Genomic DNA, 12,756 nt, shown 5'->3' on the forward strand with positions numbered 1-12,756 from the left:
TTCATAATCTAGCACGCATCCTTAGATGCTTTCATTTATCTTCCGGGTTCAAAGGTAAACTTCACGAAAAGTCAATTGTATGGGGCTGAGGTTGTAAATGGCGAGATTTCCCGTATGGCTTCAATTCTTGATTGCAAAACAGGATTTTTCTCATTTACGTATCTCGGCCTTCCGGTGGGCGCAAACATGGGCCTTGTAAAAAATTAGAGACCCGTAGTTGAACGTTTTGAAGGCAAGCTCTCCTTATGGAAAGCCTGAACTTTATCTTTCGGGGGTAGGGTATCTTTAATAAAAGCGGTGCTTGGCAACCTACCAACATACTATTTTTCCATTTTTAATGCTCCGGTGGAAGTGGTAAAACGTTTGGAAAAGATTATACGGAAATTCCTTGGGGAGGTTGTGTTGAAAACAATAAAATATTTGGGCGCCATGGTACAAGGTGGTCGCACCCGTAGATCAAGGAGGATTGGGCATAGGGAGCTTATCATCAACAAACAAAGCATTAATGGTAAAATGGAGTGTAAGTTTTAAAAACGAACCCTCACTCCCATGGGCTTGGGTAATCTCGGCCATCCACTAGGGACCAAAGCATCACGCATCTATACCCCTAAAGAGCTCTATCGGGGGGGGGGGGGTTGGTTGGAAGAATATTGTCAATATTGGCAGGGCTTCGATGAACCAACGGATAGACGTATCTAGCAGACTGAAGGTGAAACTAGGACGGGGTGACAAGACAAAATTTTGGCTCGATAAATGGGTTGGACACATAGCCTTAAAAGAGGCGTATCCGACTTTGTTGGCTTTGGAGTATAATAAATTATGTACAGTAGAACAGAAATATTATGCAGGTGCTGGGAACATCTCATGGACTTGGGGTAGTAGCAGTGGGCTGCCAAACGCCTCTGCTACTGCTGATTGGGAGGATTGCTTAAGGTTGCTGGCTAACCAGAAGATCGGACAAGAGGCAGACGTCTGGATGTGGAGCTCCGAGATTTCGCTGCAACAGTTTCAGGTTTGCGATCTCAGAAACGAATTGGATAGTATTCCTGTCATTCCAGAAACTAAAGCACTGATGTGGGTGAACTGGGTTCCGAAAAAAATAAATTGCTTCTTGTGGAGGGTTGCTTTAAACAGAATACCCACGAGAGAGGCATTGATTAAGCGAAGGGTGCAACTGCCATCGGATGATTGTGTCATGTGTCATGGGGGTTTGGAAACGACGGATCATCTACTCATCACGTGCGACTTCACTCAGCAGGTTTGGCTTGCAGTTTCAACATGGATAAAGATCCCGGTTTTCGAGGTACCTCCTGAGTATCGTGGAATTGCTCGAGTTCGTTAAGAATTTGCAAATGGCTGGGAACAAAAAGAAGGCAGTGTATGTGATTTTGGCAGCTGTGTGTTGGGGGCTGTTTGGTAGCCTCTTAATGACCATTCAGATGCTACATCTTAATGGTTTAGAACCTCTGAATGAATAAGAGGTAACCTCAAGTTTGAATGGTTAAGAGGTGACCTCTGAATGGTAAATCATCACATGTCACATTTTTCTACCTTCTCATTGGTAAAATTCTTAATGGTTCCATTAAGAAGTAGCCTCTTAATGACCATTCAGAGGCTACCAAACAACCCCTTTTGGTCTCTTTGGATATCTTGGAACCAGTCAATTTTCAGCAACAAGGTAAATCGGGTTTTTAAGATAATTGGTGACATTAAGGCTTTATCATATCTGTGGATCAGTTCAAGGGCGGCTACTGTTAAAATAGAATGGAAACAATGGAGATAATTTAGTATGAAAGGGTAGTTCCTGTATCAGTTTGGATGTTGTTTTTCTTTTTCCTGTATTGTACCTAACACATTGAGCTGCTTGCTTATGTGTTTTTTTTACTTCAATAATATTTGATGCCTTTCAATATATATATATATAGGGGTTGGTTAACGTACAATATTTCTTAACGTACGATGTGTACGAGATGAAATTTCGCACTTTATAGAACTCAAAAACCCTAATCACGAATGTTAAAAACCATAATCACGTATGTTGAAACCCATAATCACGCATGAACATAATCACGCGTGTACAAAATCAGAAATCACGCATGGGGTAAAAAACCTAATCACGCATGTTATAAAACTAATCACGTATGTTATATTTTCAGAGTCGTTCCAACGTTTTTGGAGGCCCTAAGCGAACTACAAAGTCAGGGCCTTTTTGAATTGATATAAATGAATTGAGATTGAGATTTGAGACATTGAATAACCATAGCGATGATTTTTCCTAATCTTGGCCCTAATTTCGCTCAATCCGCAATCAGTTTCACATTGGTTACTCAAAAGACGACGCATGTAACGAGGGTTGATGTGTTGTGTGAGTGGACAATGCATACTCCTAGGGTTGATGTGTTGCTCAATCCGCAATCAGTTTCACATTGGTTACTCAAAAGACGACGCATGTAACGAGGGTTGATGTGTTTAAATGGCAAAAAACAAGTCTAATATATGAAAAGAAATAAAATTGAAGGCCCTTGCTTTTTAGTGGCCCTTGGCCTTAGCCTAGATTGATAATCCTTACGGACCGACCCTGTATATTTTCAAAGCGTACGCAGAAAATCGTACAATACAAAAATAAATAATTACATCATACAATTACAATTTTGCTTTATGAATTTGTTTTATTCACAGCTTGCGACACCTTTAAGGCTTTACCTAAATTTAAAATTCATTTCAAAGAGAGAAAGAGAGAGTGTTTGATGACAACATGATACCAACTTTTGTTTAGCTAATAAAAAGAGAAAGAAAAAGAAAAAGTTTCCACTACTTGATTGCAAGGTAACATCCGTCTGGAATACAATAAACAAAAATACCTTACCTTTGATTCGGTCTATCCTGGTGTCTTTCATTCAACTCTAATCATCATTTCTTGGCTGCTTCCTCGTCGACCACAACACATGTGTTCACAACATTATTATATATATCAATTAACATCGATAGTTTGCGCCAGCTCTCTTTTTGACTTTTGCTTTTCCGCCGCTAAAGTTTGTTTTCTTTCATTTTTCACCCCTCAGCACATCTACGGAAGAGAGATCGAGAGGGGAAACTGGAGAAAGAAGAGAGAGAGAGAGTAGTAAGAAAGTGGAATAGAAACAGATCTGGACCCGGCAAGTCTCCGGCCACCGACCTAACACTCTGACATCATACACCTTTGGCTTCTTTATACGACCTTTAGTCACTCAGGTGGTTCGAGAGAGAGAATCTGGACAGAGGAAGTGAGAGAGGTGGTGGGCACGATGGCGGAGCCTGGTCGGTGTGGCAAGGTGGATTGACTTTCCGACGAAGTCGGCTAGGGTTCCAGCGAGATTCCGGTAACCCAATTCAGGTTTGCATGTCTCAGTCCAAGATGATTAATTTTTTCAATCGTATTTTCAGTATTATTAGCACGCCTTAGTTGTAATTACCATAAAAGTAAGTATCATCAGCTTTCTTGCTATAATTGATTATATCAAAAGCATTTATAATCGGTCAAGATGAGTTCAGTGTGAAAACTACATATAACAAAGAATTGTGGTTGGTAAAAAAGATGTTTTGTTTTCTTATTTTTTTTGTTGATACAAAAAAAAATTTGAGTATTTCGGTGCTAAGTATCCCTTTTTTTATATGCATAGTAAAGAATTGTGATTCCTATGTGGTAGATTGTTGTTTTTGTGACATATGCGTTACTTTCCTATGCTAATTAATTACCTATAAGACTTGATTTCCAGGTTACTTTAGAGTTCATATAAGAGACATTCATTAGACGTGTTGAGCATTTCTTTGATTTGCGTAAGAATCCTCAACCAAAACCCATCTACATCTAAACTTGCATCATATTTTTGAGATTTTCATAATGTGGTGAGGTTGAGATGATGAAATAAGCAGCTTGCAAAAGATTCAATAGATTTCGGAGGATTGACCGTAGGATGATCACAACGAATTGTGGTTAAGCTTATTGATCTTAGAATCTGTAAAATATGGTTTCTTAGTTGAAAAATAGTGCTGATTGGATTTGGCCAGATCTATTTGTTTGTTATCTATATGGGTCATATGACCCAAAAGAAACAAGAAAGCTTAAGAATAATAGGAAAATAGTTATGAGTTTATACTAAAAGAAAGTGGCCATTAGGTGTTACAAAATTCAGTGATCATGATGTGAGTAATTGGATTGTTTAATCACTATGTTTGGCTGCAAACAAATTTAGTGTTCACAAAGGAGCCAAAAAATGAACTGATATATGTATAGACTATGGCAATTTATATAATTATTTGCCTATAGACAAAATAATCTTTTGCTGGGTATCAAATTGCATCCTAACTGGACTACAAAGGTTTGCCATCGATTCTAACTAAGGTGAAACGTACTACTATGAAGACAATTGCAATTGGTACTTTTGCTTTAGAATTACTCAATGTGTTTATTTTTGGCGAGAACAATGGAACCAAAGGCTTCAAGATGTAAATTACTCAATTTGTAATAAAAAAAACCCTTGTCTGGTTAGTGTCTAAAAATTGACTTGACTGTTTTTATTTTAAACAGGCTCCACAGGTAGAAGATTGAAAACATACAACCAAAGCGAGTAGCCGATTTTCCAAGTGTTAAAAGGTTGCTACAAAGGTGAAAATTTGGACCTGTTCAATGTTCATCCACTATTTTACTTTGCCTTAACAGGATGTTTATCCTTGATTTTACTTTGCCTCTAACAGATCAAACGACAAACAACCCTTTTTGTGCTATATAACTTATCGCTATGTTAAATATCATCACAGAAAGCATGTTATTGGAAACTTAATTTGTCGCTTATCGTTAATTGGTTATGTTTATGTAAATTCGTTTTTTTATACTCAATTGGTTAAGTTGTTTTCGCAAATTATTACAAAGGTAAAAATCCCGCCGCGAAACGCGGGGTTCCTTTACTAGTATATATCAAATTACAACGTTCGTTTGCGCTAGGATGCTCTTTGATGTTAAAACATTGACCACCGAACTTTTTGCTTCTTAACCATTCACCACTAATGTTTGAGGTTTCTTTCTTGAAGCATCTCCTACCTTTCCAACCCCTTTGGCCATTTGTCTTCACCTGGTGAAATAGAGAGAGATCTGGAACAAATTTACAAACACCCAACTTCATCCTAAGTTGGTTTTAAAGCTTTCCACAAGACAGGGGAAAAGGGTGTAGAAATAGAGGGCTGGTGATCCGAAACAAATCCGTAAAGAGGTGTATTATCGTCTCTTTTTGGCTAGATATGTAGACAAATTACTCTTTTTTTTCTGTGTGTTAAACCAGGTTAACCCGTTAACTTTCTTTTGTCTCGACTAAGTTAACCACGAAAAAGAAAATAAAGTATAAAGATATAGAAACTAACTGATTAAGCATACATCGCCCGCCGCAACGCGGCGGGATACGTCCTAGTTTAAATACAAACATATCTCTTCAAACCGACTTCAAAATTATCAATCACCAATACAAATATCTATACCTAAAACAAATAATCGTTATAAAAAATTGTGCTCAAACCGACTTCAAAAGATTTTTTCTTAAGTTAATAATTTATTTAACACCCGTTTGATTTGTAGAATTTGCTGAATTAAAACCTTAACTGTAAATCAGATTCAAACTATTTTTACATCATAGGAAACATAGTTTTTCATAACCTATAAAGCCATAAGGATTTGATTCACTTTAAAAAAAATCTATCAATTTCTTTTTTTTTTTTTTTTGAATATGAAAATATTTCCATTCCAATCAACAGGTCAAATTACATAAGAATAGCAGGTAGACGGGCAACAAACTGCGCCGCCAACCCATTTTGAATAGAAAACCCTAATCTATTAAAAACAAAGCCTCGCCCCTGAGGGGTCGAAAAGTTGCTGTGGACCACACGCTGAACTCTAGTCAAGAACCGAACCGCCTCCGGCGCCAAGGAGCCGAACGTGTCAAACGGCAGGGGACAAAGGCATGTTGATCATCCTCACAAGCTTTCGCGTGCTTTTTCACCTTCCTTGACTATGCTTTCAGTACCACTTGCCCTGCCGCAAACTCATTTTCCCAGAATCCGACTAGAAGATACACCTGTGAGATCGACATAAGGATTTAATTTACTTTTTTTAAAAAGGAATCTTTCAATGGAGTTGAGCTTGAAGCAATCAGAATTTAATCAGAATTTGATATGTAATTTGTTTTGCAGGGGCAGGAGAGTGGTACTGCCGTACTGGTGTTCATCAGTTTAAGGGTTATTCGGGTTTCAGTGGTGAAGATATTGTCCGATAACCAACCCATCAAGTCTTATGTTCAAAATTTCCTCATGTACTAGTAAACCTCAATTCATAAACAGGTTCTGATGAACAAAAATCAGGCACAATTACATAAAACAAAAACTATATTAATACGCTTTAGATTAGATACATAACATAAAAACACACACACAAACACTAACTGGATTACATCTCACAGCTCCTAACCCTTCTTACTTCATCATAATTAACCTACTAAAACATTACATCTAATTGAAAACCAGACAATCTTGCTTACAAATTCGATATCTCCCATTTAAAAAATCAGGGATGATATAACGAATTCAAAGCAAGCAAACATCTTCTTCTTCTTCACCATTGATCAATCAAACTTCTAGAACTGAAAATATTAATAATTTAAACTATGAAAGAGTTAAACCGAGCATCCGTCTCAAATCGGTGGTGGGATCTTCCTTGACGCCAAAATTCTTGGTAAAAAAACCAGGTAACGGAAGAGAACTCGGTGGTGGTGAATCAACAAAAGCAGACCCTGCAAAGAAAAACTCGCCTTTCATCTGTTTCGGTACCATCTCCGGGTCGGGTCCTAACCGCTCCGTTGACGAAAGGGCAAAATCGTCCATTTTAGGGTTTGAGAAACTTCTTCCCTCCGATTTCTTCTTCACCGGCGTAACTCTCTTCACCTTCCGATCACTAGCCACCTCTTTCTCCGGCAACCGTGTCTCCGCCGTGGTCGCCGTCTCGTTTGTAACGCTCCGATCGGTCAAATCTTTCAAAACCGTGGATAAATCATCCAACGGTTCACCGCGTTTCAATATCTTCACCTGTCCCATAACAAGCGCCTTTCCTGCTGCCGTGGCCGGCGGATCTGTGACCATCGTCGCCGGAGATTTGTGCTTTCGTAGGCCGGTGGGAGGACTACGTTTCCGGGCGTCAGATCTGGTTAAATTAGGGTTAGAAGTGGATAAATTAGGGGTGGATTTAGGGTTTCGTCGGGATTTGACCGGCGAAAGGAATAAATTATCACGATTATCGTTGAGACAATCTCTAGGGTGAAGAACGGCAACACCTCCCATCTGAAATCGTAGAGATCTGGAAAGAGTTGATGAGAATTGGGGGAAAATTATTGGGGAAGTGTGTTAGGGTTTGAGAGAGAGAGGGAGAGAAAGAGAGAGAGAATGTGTGGAGAGGATGAAAGGGTTAAGAGGATTTTTTATAGGGGAAGGTAGACATGAGTTAGGCTAATTGTGGTTCATAACTTGCTTATGGATTGGGCTTCAGAAATGGTCAACGTCATTGTCGGCCCGTTGACCAAAAGGAAAAAAGATAGGCCCATTAGGTGTTGGGCTTTCTATGTGTTTGGTTTTTAGGCCCATTTGACCAAGTAGAATTGTTGTTATGGAGTGTTTGATTGACCATTGTTTTGTTTAGAGGAGGTTTCTAACATGTTTAGGGGAGGCTTCTAACATGTTCTTTTTTGGATTTAATATGGTAAAACTTTAAAGTTATATTATAGTGACAATAGATATTCATTATGGAGTGTAGGCATGTTTAGTGTTAATTTATAACAAACAAGGACCAAAATGTACTTAAATTCTGGGGAAAATTTAGTATTAAGTAATTAATAGGGACTAAAGGTGATTAATGGGTATTCTTCATGTACAAAAAAGTTTGTACATTGAGGGTTGATTGTACATATAGGAGGTATACTCAATCATTAGTGCAAAGAAAGCACAATTCTTTGTAGGAAACTGACTCTTACTTCCCATCATTTTCTTCTTAATATCAAGTTCAATACTCTCTAGGTGATGCTCTAGCATATTTAATTTCTCTGAGTCCTCGGTTCTTTTGAGCACCATACAATGCACAGTCCAACTTAAGGGCAATAAATCTAACAAACTCTTGTTCAATTCCTTGTTTGTACAAGTGACATGCATGTTTTTCAACTTTGTGACCAACCTAGAAAACCTGTTGATCTGTTTCGATAAATTTTCACCACTTACTTGAACAAAATTGTTGAATTGAGCTTTCAACACATCATTCTTGTTTTCTTTTAAATTCTCTTTACCTTCAAAGCTTAGACCGTGGGGTATGGTGGGGCGTGGGTTGGGGGCATTGTGCGACACGTGGAGTATGGGGCACCCAAGACCAAAAGCCAATTTCAAAGATGTATGGTGGGGCGTGGCTGGGGTGGCGTGGAAAAAAAGCAAATTTCAAAGGGCTAGTGCTCTTAGCCAATGAGGTTCTGCCATGTCATGTGGGTAGCCCCGCCCAACGCCCGTGCTGAAACCTCCGCCCAAGGAGCCACGCCGAAACCCAAGCCCACCCGGGGTGGTAACGTGATGTTTGTACCCAACCCCATACCCCATAGTCATATGGATAGAACTTCCCACTATTCCTTGATTATATCATACTGCTCAAAACTATTGTATATCTCAGTAGGTAAAGCCATTGTTATTGCACCTAATGCCTTAAAATCCATATATATCATTTTTCTATCATGTTCTTCATCATATTGGGATTCATCCTTATCTTTTTCACCAGCCTCACCCATTTTTAACTTTGGTTCATATTTGCCATTTATCACCGAATTCCAAAAATTTTAATACGTGTACTATAAGAGATTAAGAGTGATTTCATTCTTTGTTCTTCTTGGTGAAATCAATAGCAAATTGAAGTCTTAAGAGGCTTATTTCTAGTCCCCAATTCCTTATCATAGTTAATGTTGGAATTCATGTTGTATTGAGTGATCGGAGTGTCGTGATACGGCCAAAGATACATTTATAAAGTCCTAAATACCTCAAACAAATACAAAGATACATTTATAAAGTCCTAAATACCTCAAACAAATAGTAAGTGGCAGTCAGGGTGATGTGTGCGAATGTTGGAAGAACCTCATACTCCCCAGGATTATTCTGGGGAGGAAGGTTGGGGGAGATATGTTATATATGTAATTTTTTGTTTTATTTATTAAGAAAAATTCTTCTATATATTAATAAAGGAATGAAAGGAACAGTAAATATATATTAGTATAATATAATAAAATATCATATACAGTTTTATTATCTTATTCTTCTATATATTATTAATAAAGGAATGAAAGGAACAGTAAATATATATTAGTATAATAAAATATCATATACAGTTTTATTATCTTATTATTATAATAACTGTTATCTCCTTTACTTTTAAAGTCTGATAAGCTTAGTATTAACCGGTACTTGTATCGAAAATACCGGTTCGTTATCGGTACATGAAGGTAAAAACAGCACCAGCCTGGTACATAAAACGCCAAAAGTCGGTCCGGAGTGTAACCAGCACCAGCCTAGTACATAAAACGCCAAAAGTCGGTCCGGAGTGTTAACCGGTACTTGTATCGAAAATACCAGTTCGTTATCGGTACATGAAGGTAAAAACCAGCACCAGCCTAGTACATAGAACACCAAAAGTCGGTCCGGAGTCTTAACCGGTACTTGTATCGAAAATACCAGTTCGTTATCGGTACATGAAGGTAAAAACGAGCACCAGCCTGGTACATAAAACGCCAAAAGTCGGTACCGGATTGAGTTTGATAATCTTTTAGTTCGAGAAATTTGGTACTGCTACCCGGTACCATTTGCTCATCCCTGATCACGGGTACCATACGAACACCAACGGTATCGTACAACTTTTTTTTAGTTTCAGGGGTAAGGATGAGCTCGGCGCCAACTGATACCGAATCGGTATTGGTACCGAAAATACCGGTTATGGTATCGATATAAGAAGGTAAAAACCGGTAGCGAACCGGTACCAGGAACGCCAAACGTTAGTACCGAATTGGTACTTAGGATCTTTCGGTTCAGGAAATTCGGTACCGGTACCCATTACTATTTGCTCATCTCTGACTACGGGCTTCTACCGAACAACATAATTACCATACAACTTTTTAGTTGATTTTTTTTCGGTTATTTTTTAGTGTTTTTTCTACATTTTCTTTTTATTCTTGTCAGCGATTCCGTGTGCAATGCGCTCATAGTGATTTCAAACACATATAAACTGACGAGGTATGGTACTGGACCCGACCCGAACGGTCGGACTTTTCTGCTATTTATCACTTTTATATTAATTATGTATTATTATTACTGTGTACTAACCCGCGAAGCCCAGCGCATTGTAGTTTATACTACACTAGGCTGTGGGCTCGTAGAGACAACCCCTAACTGGGCCTGGCCCATTGAGGTTAGGGTTTTCCCATATCTCCTATATAAGGAGGTCTCCACCTCCTCATTAGGGCATGAGATATAGGGCAACACACTTTTGTAGCTGGAAATAGGGGATTCTTCCTCTACCGGCCGTCTCTACACTGCCCACGTTTCTCTTTTCTTGTTTGCAGGTCTAGGATTCGGGCAGAGAAGACGAGGTGTGGCCATGTTCGTATCCATCACCGTAGAAGTACCGACCCGCTCAGGTCCATGCTTCTTTATTGGCGCCATCCGTGGGACCCGACACGAACCACATCTCGCTATTCTATCCCAAATTTCTAGATATGTGTTTTTTTTTTCACCGGCTACGAGAGGTGCATACTTGTTGTTGTGCAAGACTTTCTCAAGCTATAATTCTGAGGTTCGTGTTCTGTTGAAGACTTGAATCTTTTGGTTCCATTAAAAAGGTCAACTTCATTTAGTAAGTTTTACCTCCTCTTCTTTGTATCAGGGGCGGATATATATTAGACCAAGGGGTAGCCTCCGCTACCGCTTGGTCGGAAAATTTTTGACGTTTTTAGTGTAAATTTTGGAAAAATTTGACGTTTTTTTCGATTTCGTTACCGCTTATTTATAAAACGTTCCCGCTTGGTCGGAATCCTAGATCCGCCACTGCTTTGTATACAAGATTTTGCAAAGCATGGTTTGAACAAAACCTTGCGGAACGGTTTCTCTGCCGGCAAGGGTTTTTCACAAATGGAAACAAATTGCAAAACCTTTCTTACGTCACATCATAATTCCTAAATGTTCATAATGGCCACAAACCTATTATCTGTTCACATTCTATGCTCAAGAGATGGCAATTAATTAATGGCTTTAAATTTTGTCCTGATATGACAAAGGTCTCTTAGTTTTGTTCTTAAAAAAAAAAAAAAAAAAAAAACAACCGCTGTGATACAGCGAAAGCGGTGATACCCAAGTTGTTTTCGTTAAAAAGAAATAGGTTGATCACTCCGACACAGCGCGAAAATACCGTTGCGCGCGTAAGTACACATTGCTTGCTGGACACAACCCGCCGCCGTGCAGGTACGCTACGCCACTGCCCGAGTACACACCGCTTGCCGGTCACACTCCGCCGCCGCACGAGTACCCCCCGCTTGCCGGTCACACTCCGCTGCTGCGCGAGTACACCCGCTTGCCGGACAGACTCCGTCGCCGCGCGAATCCTCTCCATCCTTGCTGGACGAACTCCACCTTTGTCGGAAAAGCTCCGCCACGCGGAATGCTGCGCCATTTGACGGACAAACTTTGTGGATGGGGTATGCTCGGTCCGCCATGACTATAGCAATGCACCGTAGTCCAGTTTTCCCTTCACAAATTAACAAACTCGTGGAAGTGTATAATATATTATTGTGTCACCGATGACTTCTTATAGTCTAGCTAACAGGAACCGTTGGTAAAACACCCAAAGATGTGTACTTTTGAGTGTCAAACAAGGGAAATAAACTAAAGGCATTTGTGGAGGATTAAAAGGTGTTTGAATTCACCTTGGGGTTCACGAGTCTGTTTTTGAAGTTTGCCCCACAACTCTAAACATTTCACACAAATGACCCCTTCAAATCTTATACAAGGATAATTGTAATACCTGAGACATTTTGTCATGGACCAATTTAAGGGTGTGATTATTTTATCACAAACAAATAGAAAGAATATAAGAGCTATGTGCTAACTGTATTATCTCAGAAGATTTATTTATTACCATACAATAAATAAATTTTTATACATAATACAAAACCAAGATCTATCCTTACTATCAGTGGTGGATCCAGCCAGTTTTTTCACTTGGTTCCTTTTTCCAAATCAAACAAGGTTTACACTAAAAAAAAAAACGTTTTTTTTTCCAAATCGACTGGGTTACTGGGAACCCGTAAAACTAGGCTAAATCCGCCCCTGCTTACCATCACAATTTATAATATTTCTCATGAGTGGCCCAAAGTTATAAAGTGACACTTATGTTAATTTTAAGTGTCATGACTGCTAGACATATATGAATGGCTTCGACATCTTCTTGTATACTCCAACAGTTTGTGTATAAATTTTAAACATACATGGGCAAATATTAATTTTGATTAATGTATGGATAATACACATTTACTTGGCTAGAGCACTTGAATTATTTAGAAACACAATGGTACATATTTCTTTCAACAAAAACAAGTTGGCTAAACTATAGCAAATCAAATCAAGTCAACGACATGGTTAACAGTTTATCGTTTTTACGATTAACAATCATGT

At 38.9% G+C, this 12,756-nt stretch overlaps 1 protein-coding gene and 1 long non-coding RNA gene across 2 annotated transcripts; one reads left to right on the forward strand and one right to left on the reverse strand.

Annotated features, from left to right (window-relative positions):
- The first annotated feature begins 2,817 nt into the window (after nt 1-2,817).
- LOC110916337 lies at nt 2,818-5,328 on the forward strand. The gene is made up of 2 exons (XR_002579661.2): nt 2,818-3,373; nt 4,568-5,328. It is a non-coding gene; the product is annotated as an uncharacterized LOC110916337 (long non-coding RNA).
- A 1,062-nt stretch (nt 5,329-6,390) lies between these two features.
- LOC110916336 lies at nt 6,391-7,472 on the reverse strand. Its single transcript, XM_022161084.2, has one exon. The coding sequence runs from the start codon at nt 7,354-7,356 to the stop codon at nt 6,685-6,687; it is 672 nt and encodes a 223-aa protein (XP_022016776.1). The 5' UTR covers nt 7,357-7,472; the 3' UTR covers nt 6,391-6,684.
- Between the last annotated feature and the right edge of the window lie 5,284 nt (nt 7,473-12,756).

Source organism: Helianthus annuus, chromosome 16, assembly GCF_002127325.2.
Source record: "Helianthus annuus cultivar XRQ/B chromosome 16, HanXRQr2.0-SUNRISE, whole genome shotgun sequence".
Classification (NCBI taxonomy): Eukaryota; Viridiplantae; Streptophyta; class Magnoliopsida; order Asterales; family Asteraceae; genus Helianthus; species Helianthus annuus.

Coding starts and splice junctions, on each gene's coding strand:
- LOC110916336 (XM_022161084.2), bottom strand. CDS start 7,356: ATGGGAGGTGTTGCCGTTCTTCACCCTAGAGATTGTCTCAACGATAAT.